The sequence below is a fragment of the Balaenoptera acutorostrata genome, chromosome 11 (assembly GCF_949987535.1).
Source record: "Balaenoptera acutorostrata chromosome 11, mBalAcu1.1, whole genome shotgun sequence".
NCBI classification, from domain to species: domain Eukaryota; kingdom Metazoa; phylum Chordata; class Mammalia; order Artiodactyla; family Balaenopteridae; genus Balaenoptera; species Balaenoptera acutorostrata.
Window position 1 is genome coordinate 49,599,738 of NC_080074.1, and position 27,047 is coordinate 49,626,784.

Consider the following 27,047-nt stretch of genomic DNA (forward strand, 5'->3'; position numbering starts at 1 on the left):
TCAATTCTTCCTCCTATACCTCAAAGAGCTACTGAACGTTGCCCAGAAGGCCTACGTTCATAAGTAATATTGCTTGATTTACAAAATTCTTTCCAAAGGAAAAATTCAAAAGATGGTTATGTGGATATTTAAACAATACTAAGAACAATATCTGACATCTTTCTCTCATCATTTCTGTAATTAATGAGTCTGCCCAAATGTTAAATTATGAAACCACGCTATGCAAAATGCACCCATTACATTTAAAAAGAAGTTAAACCCATATTTATTTACTAGCACTGTTAAACATTACACAAAACACATTCAAGTGGCAAGTAATTATAATGCAAGCCCTTGCATGGCAATCCAAATTTATTGAACTACTGATGCTAAGTTATACAAAATTGCACCACTTTAATTAAGGCTTTTAGTTTACATTTGGCCACCTCAAAAGTAGTTGTAACATTAGGTTGGTCAATTTAAATACTGTGGCTCCCTGTTGGATAGACACACAATCTTTACACCCAAACGTTAATGCATACAAAGCAACAAGGCATTGTTAAATAAAACAGCAATAGTTACTGCAACTTAGGCCTTGTGACCAATTACACATGATTAAAATTACTTCCCACATTCACATCCACAGTACTCGTCCACCATTTAACATCTCAACCAAAACGTTACACATGTGAAACAATCACTAACAGGCAAAAATACTAAACCTGTATATTTGGTATTGCAAATACACTTATGCATGAGCAAGCAGGGGATTCACAGTGAGAATCTACAGCTGCAGAAGCCTGAAAATGATTTACAAAAATTGTTAAATCATTAAAAAATTGTTTGAAAATATACACTTCTTGTTGTAGACCCCCACTGTACACACAACTATAAACATTGTTCCCTATGTAAACAAAAAAGGAAACATATAATAAAAGATTTGAAAAGTCTGGACATTTCCTTCCCAACAGATATTAAAGGCAACGTCTTTAATCTAAGACATTATACTGAAAGGACTATCATATTTTAAAGACAAGATCACTGTCTCCACAGGTTTTTAAAAATTAAAAAAACTATATAGCTGTGTTAATCAAAGCGCTTATTTGTACAATACAATGATAATGACCTTGAATTTCTTAAAAAAAATTACAATAAGCTACAAGTATCAAAGAAGCGAAGTTATCTGGAGTAGTCTATATAGGAGCTCTTTGGACTTTCTTTTATTATGCTAAAATAGTGGTGCTTTTAGGATTTACATTATTGTACTCTCCAATACAAAGTATGGGGCGTGTTAAAGTATACAGTACACCATTTTCATACATGTACAACATTGGTGGATGAAAAATGTCTCTTAGCAGTAATACTGGATTGTAGCCTCTGGTTTTACCAGCTGCATACTCTAGGACTATTATATAAGTAAAAATCTCTCTTGTGATACTGGAAAATGATTAGAATGTGCAAACTGATGTAGTAGCTTTCATCCGCCTCTTAAAGGGTACCACCACAGAAAGTCCATTTAAGATGTTGGTAGGTTTAACAAAGTTGGAATGCTGGCACTGTTGAATTGGGCAACAGTTCTTCAGACCTGTCAAAATGAGAAAATTAAATTAATTGAAAACATGGGGTGTAAACAGCACAGTAAAGATCCAAAGGACATATTAAGACAACAGTGCTAAAGTGTCAGAAATAAATATAATATAGGTTCTTATCCTCGTCATTACATTATGACCATGTACCACAATTCATAGCAAAGCATGGGTAGACATTTTCATCTTTTTTTGGAATGACTTCATCTATTCTGCTGCCTTCTTCAAAGTCAGTCAAATGTAAGTTGAGTGTACCTTAATGCAAATTTCTCTGTATTACCTTCCAAAGATTAAAAGCAAGGGAAAAACAAAAACAAAAACACCACATTAAAATTTTACATTAGGTCACCTTTACTAGAATTAGGATTATAAAACAGACAGCAATATTAACAAAATGGCTGATGTGTAAGTGTTTACAACCCTAGAATTACATGACGAATACAGAATGCACATCTAACCAGGCTTTCTATTTTAGAAAATCAAGACTTTTCTTCCCTACTCTTCCCATAAGAGTGGCTAAAAAGCTGGTGCAGAGAAGTGAACAAAATAGAATTTATTTCACGAAGGCTCTCTGCAGTTGACAGCTATATACTTTTTAATTCCACATAAACAGATTCTACCAACTCCTAAGACAGATGTCAGAAAAGGCTGTTATTACACTAAAATCATACCTAATTAAACTTAAAAAAATTTGAGTGATGTAAAGAAGGTAAAATCAGAATTCACGGGTCTGTCATTTATTTATTTAACTTTGGATGATTTTCTGCACACATGCCTGAGCTAAAAAAATGTTTCCTTTTTTTTTTTTTTTAACTGGTTTTCTGGGAATCAGATTTGTTGCAAGCTCCAGAAAGGTTGTTAATATAGATGTAGCTGATGAAATAATTTCCACAAATGCTTTGAACTTTAAGCCCTCGTTTGGAGTCTGAATGAGTTTTCTAAGTTTTCTAAATCTTAGCAGGTTGAATGTAGCAAATTGGAAAGGACAGATGGGAGTGTGTGAGCTCAGGCACATGTGTGCTGCTAAGAATGCGCACGTGGTTGGAAATGAAAGGATATAAAAAATGAGAGGTTGTATCTCTAAACAGAAAGCCTTAAATGGAGAGTAGGGACAAAAACTCTAGAGAGATACAGAATCAGAGTTCTATGGTAGTATAGGGCCATTTAACTCAGGAAGAAGCAGAGCTACAAACATTCAAAGTTCCCAAGGATAAGAGTACAGTAAGATATGGTTTAACAATACCTGGCAAACAGCAGCTAATAGGTAAGGGTTTACCATGTGCCAGGCACTGAACTAACTGCTTTACAAGTATTAACTCATTCAATATGACTGTTTTCATAAACTATGTTACAGTGTTGTATGCTCAGTTTTCCTTTGCTGTCTCATCTGAGGGTTGTATTTGTGGTTCTCTCTTCCTGGGAACTCTTCATGCCCTACACAATTTCTACTTATCCATCAGATTTCGACTTAGATGTATCTCATTCTGACAGACTTTCCCTGAAGCCACAGTTCAACATCTGACTGGTCTGGTGCCCCAGTTAAATGCTCCAATAGCACCCATAATAGTGACCAATTATGGACTTGGGAGCCAGACCAGAGTTCAAATTCTGAGCAATGTACTCAGATAACTAGATTCAATTCTGACTCTGCTATTCACTAACTGCAGGGCTTGAACAAGTAACAATCTTTCTGTGCCTCAGTTCACTCATCTGTAATATGGGAATTATAATAATTCTGCCTCACAGGATTGTTGTGAGAGTGCAATTAACATATATAGGCAGTACTTAAGAGTGCCTGGCACATAATATATCAGGGGTTTTTTATTATCAGTACCATGTTGGACTTATTCTGCAATAGCATTTATCATATTTTGCAATTGTTTGTCTAATTCTCCAGCTAGACCTTAGTTAGCTTAAGGCAACAAAGAAGCAAGCAGAGAAGACTGGTTTTCATCACCACTGTATTGTCAACACAAACCACTGACCCACTGAGGCATGAGTATATACTAGATAAACTCATCTAGAATTCTCACTTATGTGGAATACCTTAGTTCTGATGATGATATATAAATGAAATAATTATTTTAATTACTAGGATATCATATTAACTCATATCTTAAAAAGGAAGTAACCATTTCTTTTTTAGAAAAGAAAATTCTGTATTTGCTTTCTTAACCCTTAATAAAGTTGAGGTTAAAAATTAGAGGAAACAAACAAACAAAGAAAACAGAGGAAAAGATAAATTAACATACCTGGCTCAGAGCTACAATGCATTTAGTATATTAAAGCAGCTGACATGACGACTTTTTGCGGGCCTTCCCAGGCACTGGAGTTTTTCTGTTAATTTGCCGCACTAGGTCATAAAAGATCTGCAAACATATTAAATTTTTAAAAAAATTTACAGGGAAAAAAAGCTCCCAAAAAACTAAAAGTGAAAGAGTAAAATGAAAAAATTGAACTTTCCATGAACTTTTCCCCAGAAAGCAAATATTCTGTTCAGTTAAGGAATGAGAGTAAAGCCAGGTATTCTTATAATCGCCAAGTTCTTTTCTGTTTATTTTTTGGGAGGGCTAAAAATCATTCTCCTTAAAATAAATACTGAGTTGAAGGAGCTGCAGGGATCTTAGTTCAGACAGAACATTCACCACCATCCAAAGAGAACAATTCTGTAGTCTTCTTCAACTCTATGTATCCTTACTCTACAACATTATTTTAAGTCCCTTCAAGGCAACAACCGATCATGCCTTTTTGAATTTGTCTTTGCCTTTTACATAACATCCTTCATATACCTGAAGACTTAATCTGTCTTCCCCACCCCTATCATTTTCTGTCCAGTCTTCCTGCATTTTATGGTAAATTCCACTGTACCAGTATTTAATAAAGAGGCTCAAAGAGCATTATTGCTCACTAACATGCATGTACTTAACACAAGACTTTTGCCTATATGATCAACAAAGCACCCTGAGTACAAATTAACCTGGGGTTGTGTTAATACAGACTCATTATTTTCCATTAATTTTGAATGCTAAATTCCAAATCAAGAGTTCTATTTCACCATACCTCATTAACATTTATTTTTGATTTTGCAGAGGATTCTAAGAATGCACAGTTGTTCCATTGTCTTGCTAAATTTTGACCTTGTTCCTTTCCTACAACTCTTTCATCTTCCAAGTCACACTTATTACCAACCAGAATCATTGGAACCTAAAAAGGGTAAAAACAAATAAGTAAACAAATACGCAATATAAATTCAAATCAAAATTCAAATTAAAATGTTTCTCCTAAGGATTACTTTTTATATTATGCCACAGAAAAATGCTAAGTTAATAATGTGTAATAAAATTTACAGTTAAATATGAAAGTCTTGACAATGTTAATTTAAGAACTTTTCACATGAAATTTTTTTAGAAAACAAGCTATGATCTACTTATAAAAGAGGGTGAAAACCCCTTAAAACTATAACACAATGGACTTTTATTTTATTTCGGCCACACTGCATGGCATGCAGGATCTTAGTTCCCCAACCAGGGATTGAACCCGGGCCCCCTGCAGTGGAAGCTCAGAGTCTTAACCGATGGCCCTCCAGGGAAGTCCCTCACAGTGGACTTTTAACTAATTATAGTAAGCAAAACACAAAACCTTTTTAAAAGGAAGTACAAAAGGGTATACCAAGAAAAGCCAATATATTCCACAATTTTAAAATGTTTCTCCAAGGGACATAAATCAACTTAAAATTTTCTGGTTTCCTAACATGTATTTATCAAATACTCATTCCCAATTTCATAACACAAAAAGGAGAAATCTGGAAAGCCCCCAAAGCAGAATTTTTAGCTTCTCATACAGTCTATATTAAAAAGCCAAAAAGTAAAATCATCTTAATTTACTAAAAATCTAGACCATATTTATCACGTGTTTGGATACATGTGATGTTTGTAATTTGAGAAGGACACTACAGGGAAAAATAATACTTATGCTGCAAAACTTCTATTAATCATTTAGAGATTGTCTTTCTAAAGAAGTTTTGGAAAAAATCCAAACTAGAAAATCAAGAATTTTGGCTTTTTAAGGAACAGATATATAGTATTGTATTTATTAATATACAATAATGCAACTGATAGAAAACCATAGTAGTTACCAGAGACACTGGTAAACAGCTTTACCGAGGTTGCTGTAAGTATGTCAGGGTCCCCCAAAGTTCTCCTGCTTTAAAAGTCCAGGAAATGGCAGCATTTCCCATAGGTGCCCTCAAGCTCTCGAAATATTTGCTACAATTAAACTATACATAGTACGGTGGTTCTTAAAAGTGAAGTGCCCAGACCAGCAGCATCAACACCATTTGGAAATCTGTTAGAAATGCAAATTCTCAAGCCCTATCCCAGACCTACTGGATCAGAAACTCTGAGAGTGGGGCCTGGCAATCTGTTTTAACCAGCTTTACAGGTGATTCTGATGCAAGATCAATTCGATGCAAGATGAATTTATATATAGTGTGAGGAGGAATTAAAATAATCCATTTGAAGTTTCCTAAAGGGATTAAACTCCATTATGGTGTACTCTGAAGGGGCATGTAAATTTACATTAGAATCGAATACATTTGTTGGCTTTCTTTAAAAATTATTATCATCATTATGCTCCTTCTGTCATAGTTGCTTGAAATCTGTTCATATGTTGTTTTGATTCTTGTTAAAAAGGCTCTTAAATCTGCCAGAAATGTGGCCAGAACATCATATGCTCTATTAGTAATATTTGCCACCAACCCTCTCCTTCTTCTCCACGAAATGCATGATTTAGAAACAGGAAGGGTATAAAATTTATTTTACACAGGGGAGAAGAGGGTATTTCTCACTTTTTACGTTACATATAGTGTTAAAGATATGTTTTTCCCCTTCAAGGAAAAAGCTTTTGAAAAACAAACAAAGCCCCCAAAATACATTAATTTTAAACTGGATTTAAATTCAAACTTTTAAGCTGGATATCACTGTAATAAGGGTTTGAAACAAAATATATTTATTTATTACGAAGCCAGCTTACATCATCAGTGTCTTTAACTCGAAGAATCTGTTCTCTCAGATCTTGTAAATCATTAAATGTGGACTGTGCTGTGATGGAATAAACTAAGGCAAAGCCTTGTCCGTTTTTCATGTACAAATCCCTCATTGCTGTAAATTGTTCCTACAGTAGAAAGAAAGAATCATTAAAGAACAATAATGTTAAAAAAAAATGTTTTGACAGATAACTTGACAATTTTCAAAGTCTATAATTAGAGCTCAAAGAAGAATGTAGTAGTGTTATGTAACATCTCTTAAAATTACAGTCTGTGGCTATTTGAAAAAATCAGTATTTCAAGAAATAAGTGTTTTACTTAAAAATAATACACCAGAGCAGATTTATGTGCAGTAAATATACTCAAGTGGAACAGAAATGTCCTGTCTCCAAATGCTACTTAAAGGCAGCTTTTTAATATATCATAATATGTAAGGCACCCAAATCAAATCACCAAGTTACCCACAGCTAGCTCACAATGCTCTAGTTCTATGGAGTCCACCAGCACGTTACCTGTATCTTGCCATTTTCCCACACTTTTCCTCCTTCACTAGACTGTGAGCCTTTGAGTGTAAGAATACAATCCATGGCACATATCAGGTACTCAAACATTAGTTGAATGAATACCACATATCCAGAATAAATTTTCCCTTCACCTTCAGATACCAACAAATCTAGTTGGTCTGTAAATATACTGAAGGAGGAAAGATAACATACAAAATACTTCACACAGCCACCGAGGAATAAATGTATACTCTAATATTATTTTCCACATTATTTAATAAATGGTAATATAGTTTAACTTGTTTTAAAAGTACTAGTGGGACTATGAAAACTTTCATACAAAGTTTCTACTTATTTCCTCAGTAAATGACCCACTGCAATGGCAAAGCACACACACAAGAAAAGGAGAATTCAAGAGGATAAGGAAAACAGCTTTAAGATTTAACGTAAGCAGTACTTTTAAATAAGCTTAACTAATGTTTGTCTACAGAATACTAGCATCTAAAGGTCAATACTGCACAAGCTGTGCATATACTTTGGTACTCTGTTTTACATACCGTTCCTGCAGTATCCAAGATTTCAAGCATACACTGTTGTGCATCTACTTCAACTTGCTTGGGGAAAAATTAAAATAGATATTCATTTTTTTAAATGTATACAAGACTACTTTAATATACCCAACAGCTAATATGATATTTAAAACAGAGACACAGATTATAGCAACTTTACAACTAATTTCAAGCAATACTTACTTTAACAAAACAGGAGAAAAAAATAGCTAGAAAATAGTTCTACTGACCCCCAAACTGCATTAGGTGCAAAAACCATGTGTTCTCAATTTAACACAAGGATATCTATTGATACAAGATACACAAGATCCAACCTCAGTAGGAATCACTCAGCACTTAAATCTGGAGAGGAAATGATTTCAAAATAGCTCAAAAAAAAATTTTTTTAAAACCAGTAATAGTTCCAATAATATCAGAAGTAACTGTCTATCTCAATTCTTCCATACTTTAGATATACCTTCATTTCTCTAGATAACCACATCCCCTTCACCATATTGGAACAACAAAATTTCTGGGAGCAAGGAAGCAGAGGAGAGCTATCAAATAAATTATATATCCCTGCTACCCTTTTTACCTAACATTTCCTAGGGAACAAAGTTATATACGTGGAAAGAAGAGTAATATTGCCTCACTGCTGGGGTGCAGAAAGGGGTTTCCAGTTTGCTTTGGTAGACTGTGGACACAGAGGGAGGAACGGAAACACAGTGTCTGCACAGCAGCAGGGGCCAGGCTGGCCGCTATGTCAAGGTGGGGGATAACTCTCTCCCTGCTAAATAAAAAATCTCTGCACATTTAGTTTTATTGTCACATGCTGTGTAAGTGAACATATTGACAGAAATAAACCTTTCTACTATTATGAGCAGTGGAACTTTCTCAAGGAGTTGTAAGTAGGAAGGTTAGGGAGACTTTTGTACTTACATCTTTAAAGAAGGGAGCCTGAGAGTATTCAGTCTTTGGGGGGCAGGAAGGGGAGAGAAACATGGAGCTACCATTTGAAATGCATGGCCCAGCTCTAAAGTTAGTGTGTCAAATTACAATTTTGGGGTCAGTATAAACTTAAAATTCTTTGAGAGAGAGAGATAAGACAGAGAACGAGAGTGACTGTTTAAGATTCTCATAAGCTGGTAAACACACAATGCCAGGAAATAATCAGGTGTGATCTTTCCCCACTAATTTTTAAATTTTATTTTTATTTATTTATTTTTGGCTGCATTGGGTCTTCGTTGCTGTGTGCGGGCTTTCTCTAGTTGTGGCGAGCAGGGGTTGCTCAGCAGTTACGGCGCAGGGGCTTAGCTGCTCCACAGCATGTGGGATCTTCCTGGGCCAGGGCTCGAACCCGTGTCCCCCATATTGGCAGGCAGATTCTTAACCACTGCGCCACCAGGGAAGTCCCCCACTAATTTTATAAATTAACTCTGCTTCTTCATCCTACTCTGTAAACAACATTTAATAATTATTAAGCTAAAAACAAGAATTTATATTTATAGTAAAGTCAAAAGCAAAAGGCCTTCTAAAGTAACATACCTTTCTATAAGAATCTTCTATCGTAGGATCATATTTTTCAACAAAAATTCCTTGAACAAATTGTACAGTCTGAAAAAAATTAACATACCATTATACTCCCCCCAAAAAGAACACATTCAAATCTGCACATTTTAAAGTATTGATTTCATATAGGTAGTTATACCATTGATTAAAAAAACATAACCACAACTACATTTGAACATATGCATTTGGTGGGAAAATTACCTTAGAAAGCTTTTTTTAAAAAAATTAATAATCACCAAGCTCCTTATTGGGTAAGTCTAAATTTAGAGATCATATATTGAAAAATTGTTAAATGGCTCCTGTTTCAGTCCTAAGGGCTTAAATTTGAATTTTAGTTAGAAAGTGGCTAATTATCTTGTGTACACACCTAGGTGCACACTCACAACACCTCCCCATCACTTTGGATATATTTACAAATGAAAAAGCAGTTCATGCCCCATTGTACACACTTCTCAGTTTGATCCAAGCATGTCAAATTCTGTGCTAGGTGTTTATTTTAAGTGGCGAAGTAATGGTCAATCTATCTTACTGTGGGGCTTTGCTAAACTCTGAACTGTTCACCAAGTTATTTCCCCTAAGTCTCTCCCCTTCCCCACCCACCACTGTCAAGTTGTGTCTTCTTTCTTGCTTTACTATTTCTTGATACAGAAAACATGGTGGGACAGTCAAAGGTAATCTTTGAAAAAGTTTTTAAAATAAGGTGTATTTAATTTTTTAACATAAAATTTGTATTGTAAGCCAACTCACAATGAGATGGACCAAAATTTATTCCTGTCCGGCTCTGAAATGCAGACACCCATTTATATGCGCTGAAAGTCAGTCAGTTAAGAATGGACTCACTTTGGCATAATATTTCTTTGTGCTAAATCTCTTTATATGTTCTTTCCCTTCTGTGCTTAGTCCAAACTGTATTCTGGTCTGGGACCCATGTTCCAGAGAGAATATGATCTACCCAGATACAACTAAAAGCTGACTAAATTACAAGAAAAATATTATATTACTTCTAAAATCATTATGAGATTTCACCTTAACAAATAAATAAAGACAAATAAGCAAAACCTAAAACTCAACAGAAAAAGAACATGTCTTGGAGTAAATAGCTTAGGTATAGTGAGAATGTCTTACCAGAGCAGATTTTCCAACTCCTCCGGAGCCAAGAACGACTAGCTTATACTCACGCATGGTGCAAACTTGTAAAATCTAGTACCTTATTAAAGAAAAAAAAAAAAGAATTCTTAAGTACTATCTTTGTATTCATGTCCTTCTTATATAAACAAGACATTCAAGCATGTACTTAAAATGACTACTATACCATATTAATATGGAGCATTTCATAAACAGACTTACTAAAGGATGCTACTGATAGTGCCCTTTATAAAACATCAGAGGAAGAAAGATACTGCAGAATTATAGATGTGACTTTTAGCCCTATCCTAAATTCAATTACAATAAAATATTTACTCCATCAAGAAAAAAATGGAGGAAGGCTGAAAAACAGCATTAAGGGGCATTCTGTTAGCTATAAGATGGCAGTGATAGACATGCTATCCCCCTTTTCTGAACCGTCTGCAACCCTGAGTCACAAGTAGTTAAGTGCCTACTAAGTACAAGGATATACCCAATGAACAACAAAAAAATTCCTGCCCTCAACTGAGCTAACATTCTGGTAAAGATGAACATGATAGGGGAGGGGTCTGCAAACAAATCCAACTCACTACATGTTTTTGTACATAAAGTTTCATTGAAATACAGCCACACCCATTCATTTGTGTATTGTCCATGGCTGCTATCTTGTAATGGCAGAGCTAAGTCATTACAACAGAGGCCATCTGGTTCACAAAGCCTAAAATATTTACTATGTGGCATTTATAGAAAAAACTAGCTGGCCTCTGAGATACATAAATGGTAAGTGAGTTAGCAGAGAAAGCAGACCAAATATCTATTCCTGAAGTGTGTGTGGGGTGTGGGGTGTGGGGTGTGGGGTTGGGGGATGAATGGGGTGGTACAAAGAAACTGAAATGGTCAGGAATCAGAAGCAGATCTCAAGAACATGAAAGCCCAGACTGAAAAAGTCTACTGAGTGTTCAGTATGCTGAAATGGTGGAAATCAAAACAAAACCAAAAAGAAACAATCCATACCAAGGCTCATCATTAGAAAATTTCAGTACACTAAGGAGAAAGAAAGAAGATCCCGAAAGTTTCAGTGCGGGGAATAACATGAGAATACAAAGCTCCCACATTCTTAGAGAAAAATAATTGGCCAGTGGCCATGGTGCAAAAGTAGCCACCAGAACAGGTTTTAAACCTTCTTAATCAAGAAATGACAGTTCTTTAGTCATAGTAACACAATACCAGGACTGGTTTAAACACATTTAACCAACCAATAACCATTTGCTTCAGTGAATATGCTTCTGCAAACCAGCCTATTATTGATAGCCCCTTATTTCTGAAAGTCAGTCAGTTAAGAATGGACTCACTTTGGCGTAATATTTCTTTGTGTTAAATCTCTTTATATGTTCTTTCCTTCCAGTCCATACTCTTAGAAGACAGCATTTGTTTTACCTATCTCTATATGCCATCTCTTTATTTCTCCTCAGGACGCCATGTCTAATACCAAGGACTTCTTTTCAAAAATTTCTCCTTCACTTCCACCTTTAAATACATGGATTATTTCCTGTGCTTTCTTCATTCCTTAATGGGGGGGGGGGGTGAGGGGGGGCAGGAAACCAAATATAAAAACCACCAAAGAAGTCGGCTGCTGACATTCCCACTTACTAGTCCCTACATTTTATTTCGAAACTTACTGAACCCATTATTTCCATAGACTTTTCTCCAGTTCCGGAACACTGTCTCCATAACTTTTGTGAACTGCATGGTTCTTACCAGGTATGATTTTAGGAAAAAGGATATGAAATAAAAGTTGAATCAACTTCCAGCTTTAAGAATATTCCACATGGTAGTGTGCATTTAATTTGGGACAAATAAATCTTCCTTTGTAAACATGTAACTCAAGTCAGGTTTATTTCTTTTAATGTAAAAAATCCTTTAAAAATAGGATTGCTTAGGTGATAATTCTATTCAGTTCCATGCACACATTAGCCAACCACATGGACCTACACTAATATTTGAGAAATATTTAAAAATAAACTTAGGATTCTCATGAAAGACGCCTTCAAATAAATTTCTGTTTCTGAACCCATCTAGAGGGAATATGGTAACTTTGGGGACAAGAATTTCCTAAACATCCCAAAGAGCAAACCAACTAACTTTAACACAAATAAAATTAGACTCATCTCCCTGCATCTTTTATCCTTTAGGTAGCTGGGCTGTGTCACTTTTTGATGCCTTCTTTGTCATTGTTTATCATTAACTTAAAAAAAAAAAAAGAAAAAAAGACTCACTTCAGTGAACACGCAGCAAAATGCCAACCAATCAGCAATTGCCTCACTTGAGTGACACTGCTCTTACTGTTGACATTAACTCACTCCTGCCTTTGAAAGTCTGTGAATCTTTGGACTCTGAAGTTCCCTAAAAACCCTGTAAGACTAGCGGCCTGCTCTGCTCAGGGGAGGCAGTATCAGACCAGGATAGCTTTTCCTTAAGTAATCAATGATTTCAGCTTTGTGTTTTTGTTTAGATATTGAATGGTGTCTCTCATTCTTTGACAGTCAACCTAAGACCCTCATTTGGCATCATTCCAAATGACGCTCTTAGACAAACAAGTGTACTGAATGGGCTGCCTGTGTCCAACTTGTTTGTTCTTTGATTTTCCTATCAGATGAGTCAATCTCAACAATGACGGGTGCTCCAATCAGTGTCTTGAGCTCACACTGCTAACTTTGTTACCCTAGGATTTGTACCAAGTAGGTTTTTGTATAAGGCAATTAGGCCTTTTGGCTTTGGCTTGGAGTGTATTATTTGATAAATATTTTTGCCATTAGTTTACAATTCTTCAGCTACTTGCTTTGCTTTTGTTCATCTACTTGCTCAAAATTTTGTCTCACATGTTTTGTTTTGTCCTGTACTGTCTTGTTTCCATTCACTGAATAAGGGAGTGCTCCGTGTGGAATGGATGGACGCATAAGCCTGATAGCCTCCAATGCAATTCAAACTGGCCCCAAGCACTAAAGGTTAAAGATGAGTAAAAACAGTGACCAATTCAGGCAAAGTTGAGTGATGGGCCAAACTTCACCTCGGGTCACTTAAACTTTCATGACAGCATTACAAGGTCAATAACCAAGGGGTTTATTATGTGGCACCTTCCTAACTTCTGCCTAATCAGGGAACCTGAGAATCTGTTTGTAAGGACACATTTGTTAAAAAAAATTTTAAACTTTCTGCCATCTTTCTGTGCTGATATAATGGTGCACATGAAAGTCCTAGCTGATGCTCTCAAGAGCATCAAGAATGCTGAGAGGAGAGGCAAGTGCCAGGTTCTTATTAGGCTGTGCTCCCAAGTCATCATCCAGTTTCTGTGATAATGAAGCATGGTTACATTAGCGAATTTGAAATCAATGATCACAGGGCTGGGAAAACTACTGTGAACCTCACAGGCAGGTCAAACAAGTGTGAAGTGATCAATCCCTAGATTTGATGTGCAACTCAAAGACCTAGAAAAATGGCAGAAAAACCTGCTCCTGTCCTATCAGTTTGGTTTCACTGAGCTGACAACTTCAGATGGCATCACGGACCATGAAGAAGCAAGATAAAACACAGGAGAGAAAATCCTGGGATTCTTTTTCTAGGGCTGTAATACAAACATGCAAATAAAATGCCTCAATGGGGACTTCCCTGGTGGTCCAGTGGTTAAGAATCCGCCTTCCAATGCAGGGGATGCAGATTCGATCCCTGGTTGGGGTACTAAGATCCCACATGCCCCAGTGCAACTAAGTCCGCATCCTCTGGAGCCCACCCTCTGGAGCCCATGCGCCACAACTAGAGAGAAGCCTGTGCACGGCAACAAAGATCCCACGTGCCTCAACTAAGACCTGACACAGCCGGAAAAAAAAAAAAAAAAAGCCTCAATGGAAAAAAAAATTTAAAGCACTCTTAAGTCATTTTTATTTAGGAATAATTTACATCCAGTAAAACAAGCAGATCTTAAGCATACAGTTAAATGAGTTTTGGCATATGCCAATACCCTCACAACCACAAACACAGCCCTCATTCAGATTTAAAACACTTCCAGGGACTTCCCTGGTGGTCCAGCGGTTAAGAATCTGCCTTCCAATGCAGGGGATGCGGGTTCCATCCCTGGTCGGGGAACTAAGATCCCACATGCCATGGGGCAACTGAGCCTGTGCGCTGCAACTACTGAGACCGCGCGCCACAACTAGAGAGAAGCCTGCACGCTGTAACGAAGGATCCCGTGTGCCGCAACTAAGACTCGACACAGCAAAATAAATAAATAAATAAATAAATAAATATTTGAAAATTTATATTAGAAAAAGATTTAAAACACTTCCATTACCCAGTTTCCCAATGTGCCTCTTCCCACTTAATTACCCCAACACCGTTTTCTTCACTCTAGTAATCTCTTACTTGCCAAGGCCATACCTTTTCTAGGGAAAACTTCTGTGTCTTTTATAAACTTCCAATATAATCTTGACTCTTGCACTTACATTGGTAAATTACAAAAACGGTGACTTTGACAACTGCAACATAACAACAGGACTTACGGCCAACTTTTACAATGTCAAAATTAATACTTTAAGAGGAATTATAAATATAGAAAAATTATGAGACAAAAATAACATTCAATAATCAACTTCTCTAATTGGTATTCTGAAGCCTCAAAATAAAATGACTAAGATTGTCTCTCTTTACTCCCCTGCTCAAACCTTTGGAAACCTACCCTCCCCGAATCATTGTCTCTTTATACTATGCACAATACCCTTCTATTCCATCTGCTCCTTACCCATACCTCTGAAATGAACTACCTTTCTTGGGGGTTTCTCAGCAAAGGAAAAATTATACTATACAACAGCCTCTCTAAATTGCTGGAGTAGAAGTCAGAGCTATAGAAACTGAATTTAAAGACTGGTCTAGAATTTAGTTGGGAGTTATGTTCAAAGATTTTTCTAAATCTCAGGTAGACTGACAGAAATTTGTTGCAGAATCCCAACTTACTTGGTAATTACTTAATTTCAATATAGAGGAAAAAGGTTAAAAGCAGCAGGATAGTAAAGACCAGATTCAAACAGCCCAGCCTGTTAAAAAAAAAAATTGGCCTTGAGAGAACAAGAACCTATTTAGGAAATACACTATTTCAGGGGTAGATTGGTCAACATTTAATATTGTAAACAAAATGAACACTACTTGATAGGAAACAAAATAAAAATTGACTTCAGGAAATTTTAAAGGGAGACATGTCCCTTCTTTCTGTAAATGGGCTCAGACCTGAATAGGAAACTGAAAATGGAAAATTAGAAAATCTGCAATAGTTGAGCATTTTCAGAGATCCTCACAAAGTAAACAAGCTAGAAAGAAAAATTAAACCAAAAGGTCTTTGTTTTCTAAGAAATGGGGGCCTATGGGTGAGGAAACTTGTGCATACTGACTATAAAAAGTAAACATTTATGGGAACTGCATTTCTTTTTTTTTTTTAAACATCTTTATTGAAGTATAATTGCCTTACAATGGTGTGTTAGCTTCTGCTTTATAACAATGTTAATCAGTTATACATATACAATATGTTCCCATATCTCTTCCCTCTTGCATCTCCCTCCCTCCCACCCTCCCCATCCCACCCCTCTAGGTGGTCACAAAGCACCGAGCTGATCTCCCTGTGCTATGCGGCTGCTTCCCACTAGCTATCTATTTTACATTTGGTAGTGTATATATGTCCATGACACTCTCTCACCCTGTCACATCTCACCCCACCCCCTCCCCATATCCTCAAGTCCATTCTCTAGTAGGTCTGTGTCTTTATTCCCGTCTTGCCACTAGGTTCTTCATGGCCTTTTTTTTTTTTTCCTTAGATTCCGTATATATGTGTTAGCATACTGTATTTGTTTTTCTCTTTCTGACTTACTTCACTCTGTATGACAGACTCTAACTCCATCCACCTCATTACAAATACCTCCATTTCATTTCTTTTTATGGCTGAGTAATATTCCATTGTATATATGTGCCACATCTTCTTTATCCATTCATCTGTTGATGGACACTTAGGTTGCTTCCATGTCCTGGCTATTGTAAATAGAGCTGCAATGAACATTTTGGTACATGACTCTTTTTGAACTATGGTTTTCTCAGGGTATATGCCCAGTAGTGGGATTGCTGGGTCATATGGTAGTTCTATTTGTAGTTTTTTAAGGAACCTCCATACTGTTCTCCGTAGTGGCTGTATCAATTTACATTCCCACCAACAGTGCAAGAGTGTTCCCTTTCCTCCACACCCTCTCCAGCATTTATTGTTTGTAGATTTTTTGATGATGGTCATTCTGACCGGTGTGAGATGATACCTCATTGTAGTTTTGATTTGCATTTCTCTAATGATTAATGATGTTGAGCATTCTTTCATGTGTCTGTTGGCCATCTGTATATCTTCTTTGGAGAAATGTCTATTTAGGTCTTCTGCCCATTTTTGGATTGGGTTGTTCGTTTTTTTGTTATTGAGCTGCATGAGCTGCTTGTAAATCTTGGAGATTAATCCTCTGTCAGTTGCTTCATTTGCAAATATTTTCTCCCATTCTGATGGTTGTCTTTTGGTCTTGTTTATGGTTTCCTTTGCTGTACAAAAGCTTTTAAGTTTCATTAGGTCCCATTTGTTTATTTGTGTTCTTATTTCCATTTCTCTGGGAGCTGGGTCAAAAAGAATCTTGCTGTGATGTATGTCATAGAGTGTTCTGCCTATGAGGAACTGCATTTCTTAATGCAATGCCTGGGGTCCTACTTCCCAGTTGCTTCATTTATCCATAAATGAGTATTACTTGTTGCTAGAATGAGTCAGGTTCATCCATATTATTGCTTCTATCAGTAATTTGTTCCTTCTATCTCTTATTATTGATAAAAAGCAGATCCACTGTATGGATATAGATAACATTTTCTTTATCCATTCACCCGCTCATGGACATTTGGTTTGTTTCCAGCTTGTGGATGTTATAAATAACGCTTATCAATTTGTTTTAATTTTAGTAACTCAACCAGGAATTTTTACTGCAGATCTCTAAGATCACAGGAAATTGAAAACATTTCAAATTTTGAAGTAGGAAATACGAAAGTCATCAATAGACTTTCAAATTTAAAAACATAGTGACAAAACACATCTAACTTACCAATAAGCAGCTTTCTAACAAGAACACTGATAAGTAAGAACCACAAATGAACAGTCATTCTCTTTCATTAATTTTTTGGCCAATATTTCCTTATATGGACAACCAAAATATTTTTATTTAAATCCTAATAAATACCAATACTACGGATATTATTTTCCTTAAAAAAAAAAAAAAGTCTAGCAGTATGAAAGCCAAGATTTGAACTAATACCTGTTTTTCAAATCTGTGCCTTCTACTACACCAGCTTTGAAAAACTGTTTACATATGCTAAGCCTGGGATAAAAAGTGGATTTCATTATGAATGCCAACTCTGATTGGCTGGCAATGACCATTACTTCTGTTTTTAAAATTTCATGCACAATTTTAAGATGGGTAGAGTTATATCAGAATTTCAAAGGGATTTGTGATAACTGCTGTTTGAGACATTGAGAACAATTGTTCTCTTTCACTGAACTCCAAAAGAGGGACAATTCTGACAGCATAGCATAGTGGTTCACAGCACCTAAGTTTTAAATCCTCGTTCTGTATAACCTTGGGCAAGTCATGAAACCTTTCAGAGCTTCACTTTCCTTACAGGGAAAATGGAGACAGTAATGCCTACATGGTAAAGTTGTGAGATGGATACACAAGAGCATAAACTCCACAAAAACAACAATTTTTGTCTGTTTTATAATATCCCCGAACCTCAAACAGTGACTGACATATAGTATTTGCTCAACTAATTCGAGAATGAAATATAGTGATTTCTCTCAAGACCACGTACACATAGTAATAATCAATAAAAGATAGCTTTTAAAATAATTATAACAGCAATGGTCTGGGCTACTGCTCAGTACAGTGTAGAACTGATGTTCCCTCAGTGAGAATCACTGCTCTCCCCTTTTACCTACTAGCTTAATAACATTAAGAATGCAGGAGGAGGACTGCTATCCAGCTTTTGTCTAATTTAGAAAGTTTCCTCTAGTTAGGTAAAGAGATACAACGCATAGCCTAAAACTATCTTCCAATCATATGTGGGTTTCTATCCTTAATTTAGTCCTCCTGTCACTACAACCAGTTTGGAACATGTTAAAATCAACTGAACTATATTATAATTCTTTAGCTATACTTACTATTTAAGTATCATCTAAGAGGCACTTTTAGAATACATTTTAACATCTATGAAACTTGAATGTACCTTATAGCAAACTCCCGTGTCAATACAAAAAGCTAATTATATATCAGTATTTTGAATCATTTTAAAATGTAGTTTAGGGAGAAAGACTGGGAAATTACTCTCCTGTAAGTCTTTAAAAAACATTACTATGCAAAAATCCTTTACTATTGGTGTTTTCCCTGACCCTTAATATTAATTACATGAGTCAATATACTTTATTGTACTTCAAGTTATGCAGACTGTAATTCTGACGACCTGGGAAGAATTTCAGTATTACTACTTTAGGAGTAGTGAGAAAATCTTGAGCTTGTAATGTAAAATGAATTTTAATTCTCTTGAACTTTATTTATGTAAATATATGGTGGTGGATTGTCTTTCTTCTTTTGCTTATGTTTTTTCTGACAGTTTTATTACCAATAAACAGTAAAATTTTAAAATACACAAATGAAAATTAAAACTGAAAGGTGAAAGAGGAATTGTGGAGTTGTCTTGTAATTACTCCATTTTAATTGTAACTTAAAAATATTGGTAACTATTGGTATTTAAAAAAAGGGGGGGATTGGATGAAGGCAGTCAAAAGGTATAAACTTCCAGTTATAAGTGCATACTAGGGATGTAATGTACATGATAAATATAACACTGCTTATGTTATACAAAAGTTGCTAATAGAGTAATAAATCTTAGGAGTTCTCATTACAAGGAAAATATTATTTTCTATTTCTTTAATTTTGTATCTATACGAGATGATAGATGTTCACTAACTTATTGTGGTATCATTTCATGATGTAACTAAGTCAATTCATTATGCTATACACGTTAAGCTTATACAGCGCTTGTATGTCAATTTTATCTCAATAAAACCACGAAAACAAAGTGGCCATTAGAAAATCAAAAATGCCAAGTTTAGCCTGTCAATCAACTCACAATGAATTATAATTATAAAATACTGACGTTGGCAAAAAAAGTATTTTTCAGATAAATAACATGCTGATTGTGACGTATGTTTAAAGAAAACAGACAAGCTTAAAAGAAGAACCAATTAAAATTCTTTCAATTCTATTTTTAAACCTTAATAACTAGTATGCCTCTTCTCAAAAAGGGCTAAGAGTTGACTATTAAACATTACAAAATTAAACTTATTATTTTAAGTGCTTTATAGAAAAAGAAATACTGTATACAACGTAAATATTGACATTTTAAACATTTTCCTCTCTTATGTCGAAGCAGTATCTGTCTTTTTTATTAATTATCATGCTAAAAAATCTAGAAAGAGAAGATAAATAGGGTAGCAAAGGATTTAAGTTCTAAGTACTTGGATTGTATTCTGAGAAGCCTGCTGATCTGTTGTGTCTTCTTGTACATAAGTAGGAAATAAGGATTAAGACACACAAAAAGATACAAAGTATCTTAGAAATTATTAGAAGTATATTAGAAATTACTGACAGATGGTAACCAGACATCATGGTGATCATCTCCTAACTTTCATAATGTATATAAACGTTGAATCACTTGAAACTAATATAACATTGTGAGTTACACTTCAGTAAAAAAAATTAACAGAGTTTTGACTATTATGTATTATTGCAGTGGACTGCCATTTAAAGAGATGGGAAGAACAATTAAAACTATTTTATAATCAACAGAAAAACTGACACTGAAAGAGACTTTAACAACCTTCAAGTTAAGGGCAACACCATCAAAAAGTGTTAGATGAAGATGTCAGCAATGGCTGGTATCTCGGCTAAACATTTTGCCAAGAATTATGGTGCTATTGGTCAACTGTAAAACATTCTAGTTTGATTTCCATTGTAGGCGATGGGATTTGATTTTGTTGGTTTATATATGCTCCCTTTTATGGCATTTCTTGTACGTAATGGCATTTATCCAAAAAATCTGAATGCAGTTTGGAAGTTATCTGTAATGAATTATAAATTAACAATAACCTGTTTATATGTTAATCTGAAATTCCAGAATTATTTGAATCAAGCTTTAATCTATGAACTCACCAATTATATTAACTCATTAGTTAATGAGGGAATCTCAAATCCCCATTTTTTTGGGGGTGGCTAAACAGGCAAGAACATAGAATACGTGCAAAATGAATTTATCAATAGTGCCATTTCTCATTTATACTTCTTCATCAGCGAGAAAGTGCATATATACAAGTAGACATTTATCCAGTTATAAATATGAAGCATGATTCACACAGCTTCTCCAACCATCTAACATTCCAGATGAAGAAAATCAATTAAATTTGTAAAGAACTATCAAAACACGGAAAATTCCACTATGGTTACAACTGGAAGCATTTTCTACACTAATTTTTCAAATGTGTGAATATTTCTGCTACTTATCTTTGAATAAAAAAATTTGGGGGGTAATTTTTGGTATTATATGTCATTTGCATTTAAAGATTCCTAATTTTAGTTACTTATATAGATCCCCTAAAATCTGTATGACTACAACCAACTCCTGGATGAATCGAAGTAAGTGATACATTAGAGACTTATCTTTGCTTTCATTGGTTCTTTTTATCAGTTTAAGCAAGTGTTTAATTCTAGTCTCAGAGAAAATCATAGCAAAGACATGTAATGACAAGAAAATAAAACCCCTAGGGTTCCTTCGCAAGTCAAGTTTCAGTGGCTGCTTTGTAATTGCTTGAAATGAAAGTTGAGAAAAGACGACACAATCATATTCTACATAAAGTTCAGTAAGTTTATCTAAGATAATATTTCATCAATCAGAAATGACTGGCATTTTTACAAAAATACAAAACAATAATGGATGCTATAAAGATTCTGAGCAGAAAATTCTGAAGACATTTATGAGTCAAAGAAAATAAAAATTCAGTAAAGTTTTAGTCTAAATGTATTCACTATATAAAAGTACATATCAAAAAGCAAACAACTGATTCAATTATCTACCATTCTATATTGCATATTTTTCATTAACAAGACCTAGGGCACACCCAAGTTCAGATATTACTGTCCCCAATTAAAAACTATAAGAGTAAATCTAAATATCATCGGGGGAATTTTAAAAAGCATTACAAAATGATAAACAGATGTACTAAAAAAACCTCTTGGCTATTTACTTCATGTTGACATTTACTGAAGACCTACTCTGAACCCAGAATTGTGCTAGAACCTGAGGATTAAAAAAGAAAATCTAAGACATGACACCTTCTAATCAAGATTACTGTATTATACCATTCAATATTCAACATTCATATGTGAGTGCCTTCTGTATGTTAGGCTCTGTTCCAGGCAAAGGGAATAAAGCAGTGAATAAAAGACACTGCCCCAATAATTTACTGCCCTGGGGGGGAAACAAATAAAATCAATATAAAATATGTTAATTTGACAAGCACTATGGAGAAAAACGTATAAAACAAGTTAAGGGAGATAGTGTGGGAATGGAGAGATTATATAGCTCAGTACCCAGTCATTTCAACAAATTGATATTAAATCCTATTTTTAACAAAACACTCTACCATCAGGCTTTGTTCTGTTCAGTATTTTTAAATCAATATTTTTGGTGGGGTAATGTTCCAACTAATTTGTGGCTGAAGTTAAATTCGGATTTGGGAGAGTCACAGAGATTTGTCTAGGATCCACGAGAGAGCTCATGGCTTCAATGCCCCTTCTTCTGTTGCTAATAGGGGTATAAATGGGATTTCTGGAGGAATCTAAACATTAGCTGGTCTCATGAGGTACCATTATTCAACATGTACACAATGCCCCTCGGTGATTTCCTTTGCCAGCTCTGGACAGGAGGATATTCATGATTCCCCCCATTGTGTAGAAAGAATAACACATAGATCAGGATAGAATAGAATGCTCCTGACTCACAAATACTCAGGATGCAGTCCTTAGGAGGGTAGTGTCAAGGAAACATCTTTGAAGTATTCCTCGCACTATCTCAGCCCACAGTGATCATTCCTCTTTCTGACAGGCTGCACCAAATACTTTAGGACTTAATTATACACTACCTTGTCTTCTAAGAGGAGAAAAAAAGCTGTAGAAAGCAACATTATCTTGTTATTTAAGAGGCTTGGCTCTATTTTAGAAGTTAAATAATTTGAGATAAATAACTTTATTCTCAATTTCCAGGTTCCTTTGTCTGTAAAATGAGAAAATAAGGGAAAGTGAAGTATTGAGCAGAGGTGCCTTACTCAGGCCGGTAGGCATGTAAATGCCTCAAGCAGCAAGGTGTTAATATTAGGGAATGGTGTGGATTGCAGCCAAATAGAGTGAATGCTTATACAGCTAAAGTCTTTCAAATTCTAAAAACTGTGAATATTGTGAAAACCAACAAATCTATTTGAGTTATGGAGATTTGGACACCAGTTTTTTACTTCTGGACTGGATGAACTCTAAGGTCCCTTTCAATTCCAAAATGTATTGTTACATCAAGTTTTGAAGAATTATACACAGATATAATTTTTGAAGTATCCTAATGTTATATTCCCTCTTCTTAATATAAAAAACGATACACAGTTGACCCTCGAACAACATGGGTTTGAACCATGTGGGATCCACTTATACATGAATTTTTAAAAATAAATACGTACTACACAATTGGAGGTTGGTTGACTCCTTGGATGCTCAGGGCTGACTGTAAAGTTATACTTGAATTTTCGACTGCATGTGGATCGGTCCACCTAACCCTCGTGTTGTTCAAGGGTCAATTGTAAAATTCTATGTTTGTAATAAAATTTAATGATAATGTAACTATTCTTTTCCTAACTTCATAATGCAGGTTTAATATTATATAGACATTTTAGAATTATCATCTTTCAAATATAATATAGATAAAACTAAATAAAAAGACTGGAAACAATAAGGACAATCTCCCTACTCATAGGCTGTCCTATGGGAAAATCCGTCAACAACTACTGGGCATTCAACCAAGGCAAGATGCAAACGCCTTCTACATTTTCTTCTTCCTTCTGGCATGCTAGTCCAAGATGCTTTGTGCAGTTAAGCTTTCTTTCAAAGTAATTTAAGATTAGGGCATGGGCATGAGATTCTCCCTCAGGAAATATACTTCTCTTCAACTATCACCCCAAATGAAGAGATTGGTTGTATAGGGGATTATACATATTGATTATGGGGATTAAGACTGGGAAGTAAAATATAAAAAGTAAAAAGTGGTTGTAAAGGAAAAGTCTATATACAAAATATGCAAAAAATGTGGAGTGGGGACCAAATGTCACAAGGCTGACCCATAAAACACTGAATAATAGATTCTAATTAAAGACTGCTTTAATTCTATCCAGGACAAAATATAATACACCATCAAACCAAAGGAATTAAGGAAACTTTGGTTATATTAATCCAGTAACAAAATTTGTATCCACAAGGTTACCTTGAAAATGCTTGAAATCAAGATTATCTTGAAAAGCAAATACAATGATTCTTTTTTTTTTTAAATGATGGACCTATGTTTCAACAACACAAAGCAATCCTATATTTTAAGCAAAACAAATAATCAACTGATATTTTTAGAGATGTTCCTTAACCAAGTGTGGCTAATTCATTATCAATAAATAAAGAAGCCATTTGGCTAAATTTGAGGACCAAACTTAGTTTTTCCTTATACCATAAAAGTAAAACTTATACTACCTTTGTAGTCCAGGGTGGTAAAACATGGATTCTAGAAATAAGAAGACCTAGAACTGGCCACCTATGCAATTTACAAGTGACCTGTCACTTATTTCTAGGCTTGTGTTTTTATGTGTAAAATATGGACAATGATAATACCAATTTCACAGAGTTGATGGGCAGATTAAATAAGAACATATATTATCTATAAAAGCCTTAAGTGTTAGTCATTACCATCATCAACTAGATGCAGAGTGGCCATTATTTATTTATTTTGGTGTTCCCTATTTGGTCTAGAAATGTTTGTTGAATAGAAGAATGACTATCTAAAGACTAATAATTCATTTCCAGCAAAGGAAAGAACTACTTAGATTTTTAAAAGACCATAACAAGTTACTTTTTTAGGTAAATTGCCATTTAAGTTCATCAGTTATTGACAGATGTCATGAATTCCAATGGAATTCTTGACATTAAAAAAAAATGAGGGGGGCTTCCCTGGTGGCGCAGTGGTTAAGAATCCGCCTGCTAATGCAGGGGACACGGGTTTGAGTCCTGGTCCAGGAAGATCCCACATGCCGCAGAGCAACTAAGCCCGTGCACCACCACTGTTGAGCCTGCGCTCCAGAGCCCGCGAGCCACAACTACTGAGCCCGCGAGCCACCACTACCAAAGCCCACGCGCCTAGAGCCCGTGCTCCGCAACAAGAGAAGCCACCACAATGAGAAGCCCGCGCTCTGCAACAAAGAGTAGCCCCCGTTAGCCACAACTAGAGAAAGCCTGAGTGTAGCAACGAAGACCTGATGCAGCCACAAATAATAAAATAAATAAATAAATAATAATAAAAAAGAGAAGACTTAAAAAAAAAAAAAAATGAGGGGACTTCCCTGGAGTTCCAGTGGTTAAGACTCCACACTTCCACTGCAGGGGGCATGGGTTTGATCCCTGGTTGGGGAACGAAGATCCCGCATGCAGTGCAACTTGGCCAAAAAAATAAATAAAGAAAAAAATAAAAGGAAAAGAGAGGAGGGGAAGAGAAGAAAGAATATATGAGATGCTTTGGGCATATAAAAAAAATTTCTTTTTTAATGTTAGTTTCTTATATTTGCCCTGTAGGAATTGTAATTTCAGTAGAAAAGAAAATGCTCTGGGCTTCCCTGGTGGTGCAGTGGTTGGAAGTCTGCCTGCCAGTGCGGGGGGACATGGGTTCGAGCCCTGGTCCAGGAGGATCCCACATGACGCGGAGCAGCTGAAGCCCGGGGCCTACAGCCCGTGCTCTGCAACAGGAGAGGCCACCGCGATGAGAGGCCTGCGCATCGCAATGAAAGAGTGGCCCCCGCTCGCCGCAGCTAGGGAGAGCCCGTGCGCAGCAACGAAGACCCAAAGCAGCCAGGAATTTAAAAAAAAAAAAAAAAAAAAAAAAAAGGCTCTACAGCAGGAATAGTATTAAAACCAACAACTTTTGGGTTCCAGAGACACCTACTCTCAACCCCATAATCTGACTTATTCTTTATTATTATATTTAATCTAACTTATTCTTTAAATCAGTCTCATTAATAAATGTAAAAAATAGATAATAAGAATCAATACTTAGGGGCTTCCCTGGTGGCGCAGTGCTTGAGAATCTGCCTGCTAATGCAGGGCACACGGGTTCGAGCCCTGGTCTGGGAAGATCCCACATGCCACGGAGCGGCTGGGCCCGTGAGCCACAATTACTGAGCCTGCGCGTCTGGAGCCTGTGCTCCGCAACAAGAGAGGCCGCGATAGTGAGAGGCCCGCGCACCGTGATGAAGAGTGGCCCCCGCTTGCCACAACTGGAGAAAGCCCTAGCACAGAAACGAAGACCCAACATAGCAATCAATCAATCAATCAATTAATCAATAAAAAAATAAATCTTTAAAAAAAAAAAAAAGAATCAATACTTAAAAAAAGTGATCAGCGACATTTCATAATTCCTTTCCATTAAAATTCTCTAAATAGTTACAAATTAAGATTCTCCCAAAACATTGGTAACTCTAGCAATTTTCCTATCCTCAAGTTGTTTAGCTACGACTCCCCTTTCATCCCCCCCAGTTTGAAATTCTGTGATCTTAAATTATAAATAAAGGGCTAAGTAAAAACACTTAACTACTGGTTCCTGAAGTCAAGTGACACTACTTCTCCCACTGAACACTTTCTGAGGAGATGATCCTTGATTTCTCCTTTCCGCCTCCAACTCCCGAAGTAGTATTTTAGCAGCTAAAGAGGATTACTGTGCTCTCTTCTCACTCCTAAATAAAATTAACTAATTCAAATGTTAAAAGAAACTGGACTAATCTTTTGGACACAATGACAGTGTTCAAAACTTCTGAGCAGATTAAAAAATTATTTTTTTGGAGGAAAAATTAAGAGGTCCAAACATTACCTCACACCCTCTTTTAAAAATGTTTCCAATCTTACTAATTTAAATTCTGCCAAGAAAGGTCTTCTCTGTGAACTAGATTTCTAAATCTAGTTGAGCATAGAATTTGTAGACTGTCAAACTGTTTTACAGCATTTTCTCTATTCTGACCATATTTATAACACCTCATGGAGGAAAAAAATTCTTCCTTTGCCCTTTTCATGGACTAATACTGCCAGTAAATGAAGCTTATTCCAACATATACTATGACATGCAATTTAAAGTCATGTTTCCAGTTTTATTATTGGACTTTTCACTGTAGTTACCTTTCAAAGTTCAGTACTTGATCACACCTCTGAGAGAATATATTAACTACAGTATAAAAGTTTATCAGTAATCT

At 35.7% G+C, this 27,047-nt stretch overlaps 1 protein-coding gene and 1 pseudogene across 7 annotated transcripts in view; one reads left to right on the plus strand and one right to left on the minus strand.

The window, feature by feature from the left end:
* Positions 1 to 241: 241 nt before the first annotated feature.
* RAP1B (RAP1B, member of RAS oncogene family) overlaps positions 242 to 27,047 on the minus strand; it is a 48,121-nt gene continuing 21,315 nt past the window's right edge. For 4 of the 7 annotated variants that reach the window (XM_057556618.1, XM_057556623.1, XM_057556624.1 and 1 more), the window contains 7 exons: positions 10,355 to 10,436; positions 9,206 to 9,274; positions 7,670 to 7,726; positions 6,597 to 6,737; positions 4,626 to 4,769; positions 3,818 to 3,934; positions 242 to 1,564 (listed from right to left, as the gene is read on the minus strand). In XM_057556618.1, coding sequence (XP_057412601.1) covers positions 3,848 to 3,934; positions 4,626 to 4,769; positions 6,597 to 6,737; positions 7,670 to 7,726; positions 9,206 to 9,274; positions 10,355 to 10,411 — 555 coding nt within the window. In that variant the 5' untranslated portion in view covers positions 10,412 to 10,436 and the 3' untranslated portion in view covers positions 242 to 1,564; positions 3,818 to 3,847. Of the gene's footprint in view, positions 1,846 to 3,817; positions 3,935 to 4,625; positions 4,770 to 6,596; positions 6,738 to 7,669; positions 7,727 to 9,205; positions 9,275 to 10,354; positions 10,437 to 27,047 lie in introns of those variants that run through there. The other 3 variants (XM_057556621.1, XM_057556625.1, XM_057556626.1) reach the window with 3 other exon arrangements.
* Positions 13,355 to 13,974, plus strand: LOC130709223 (40S ribosomal protein S15a-like; annotated as a pseudogene).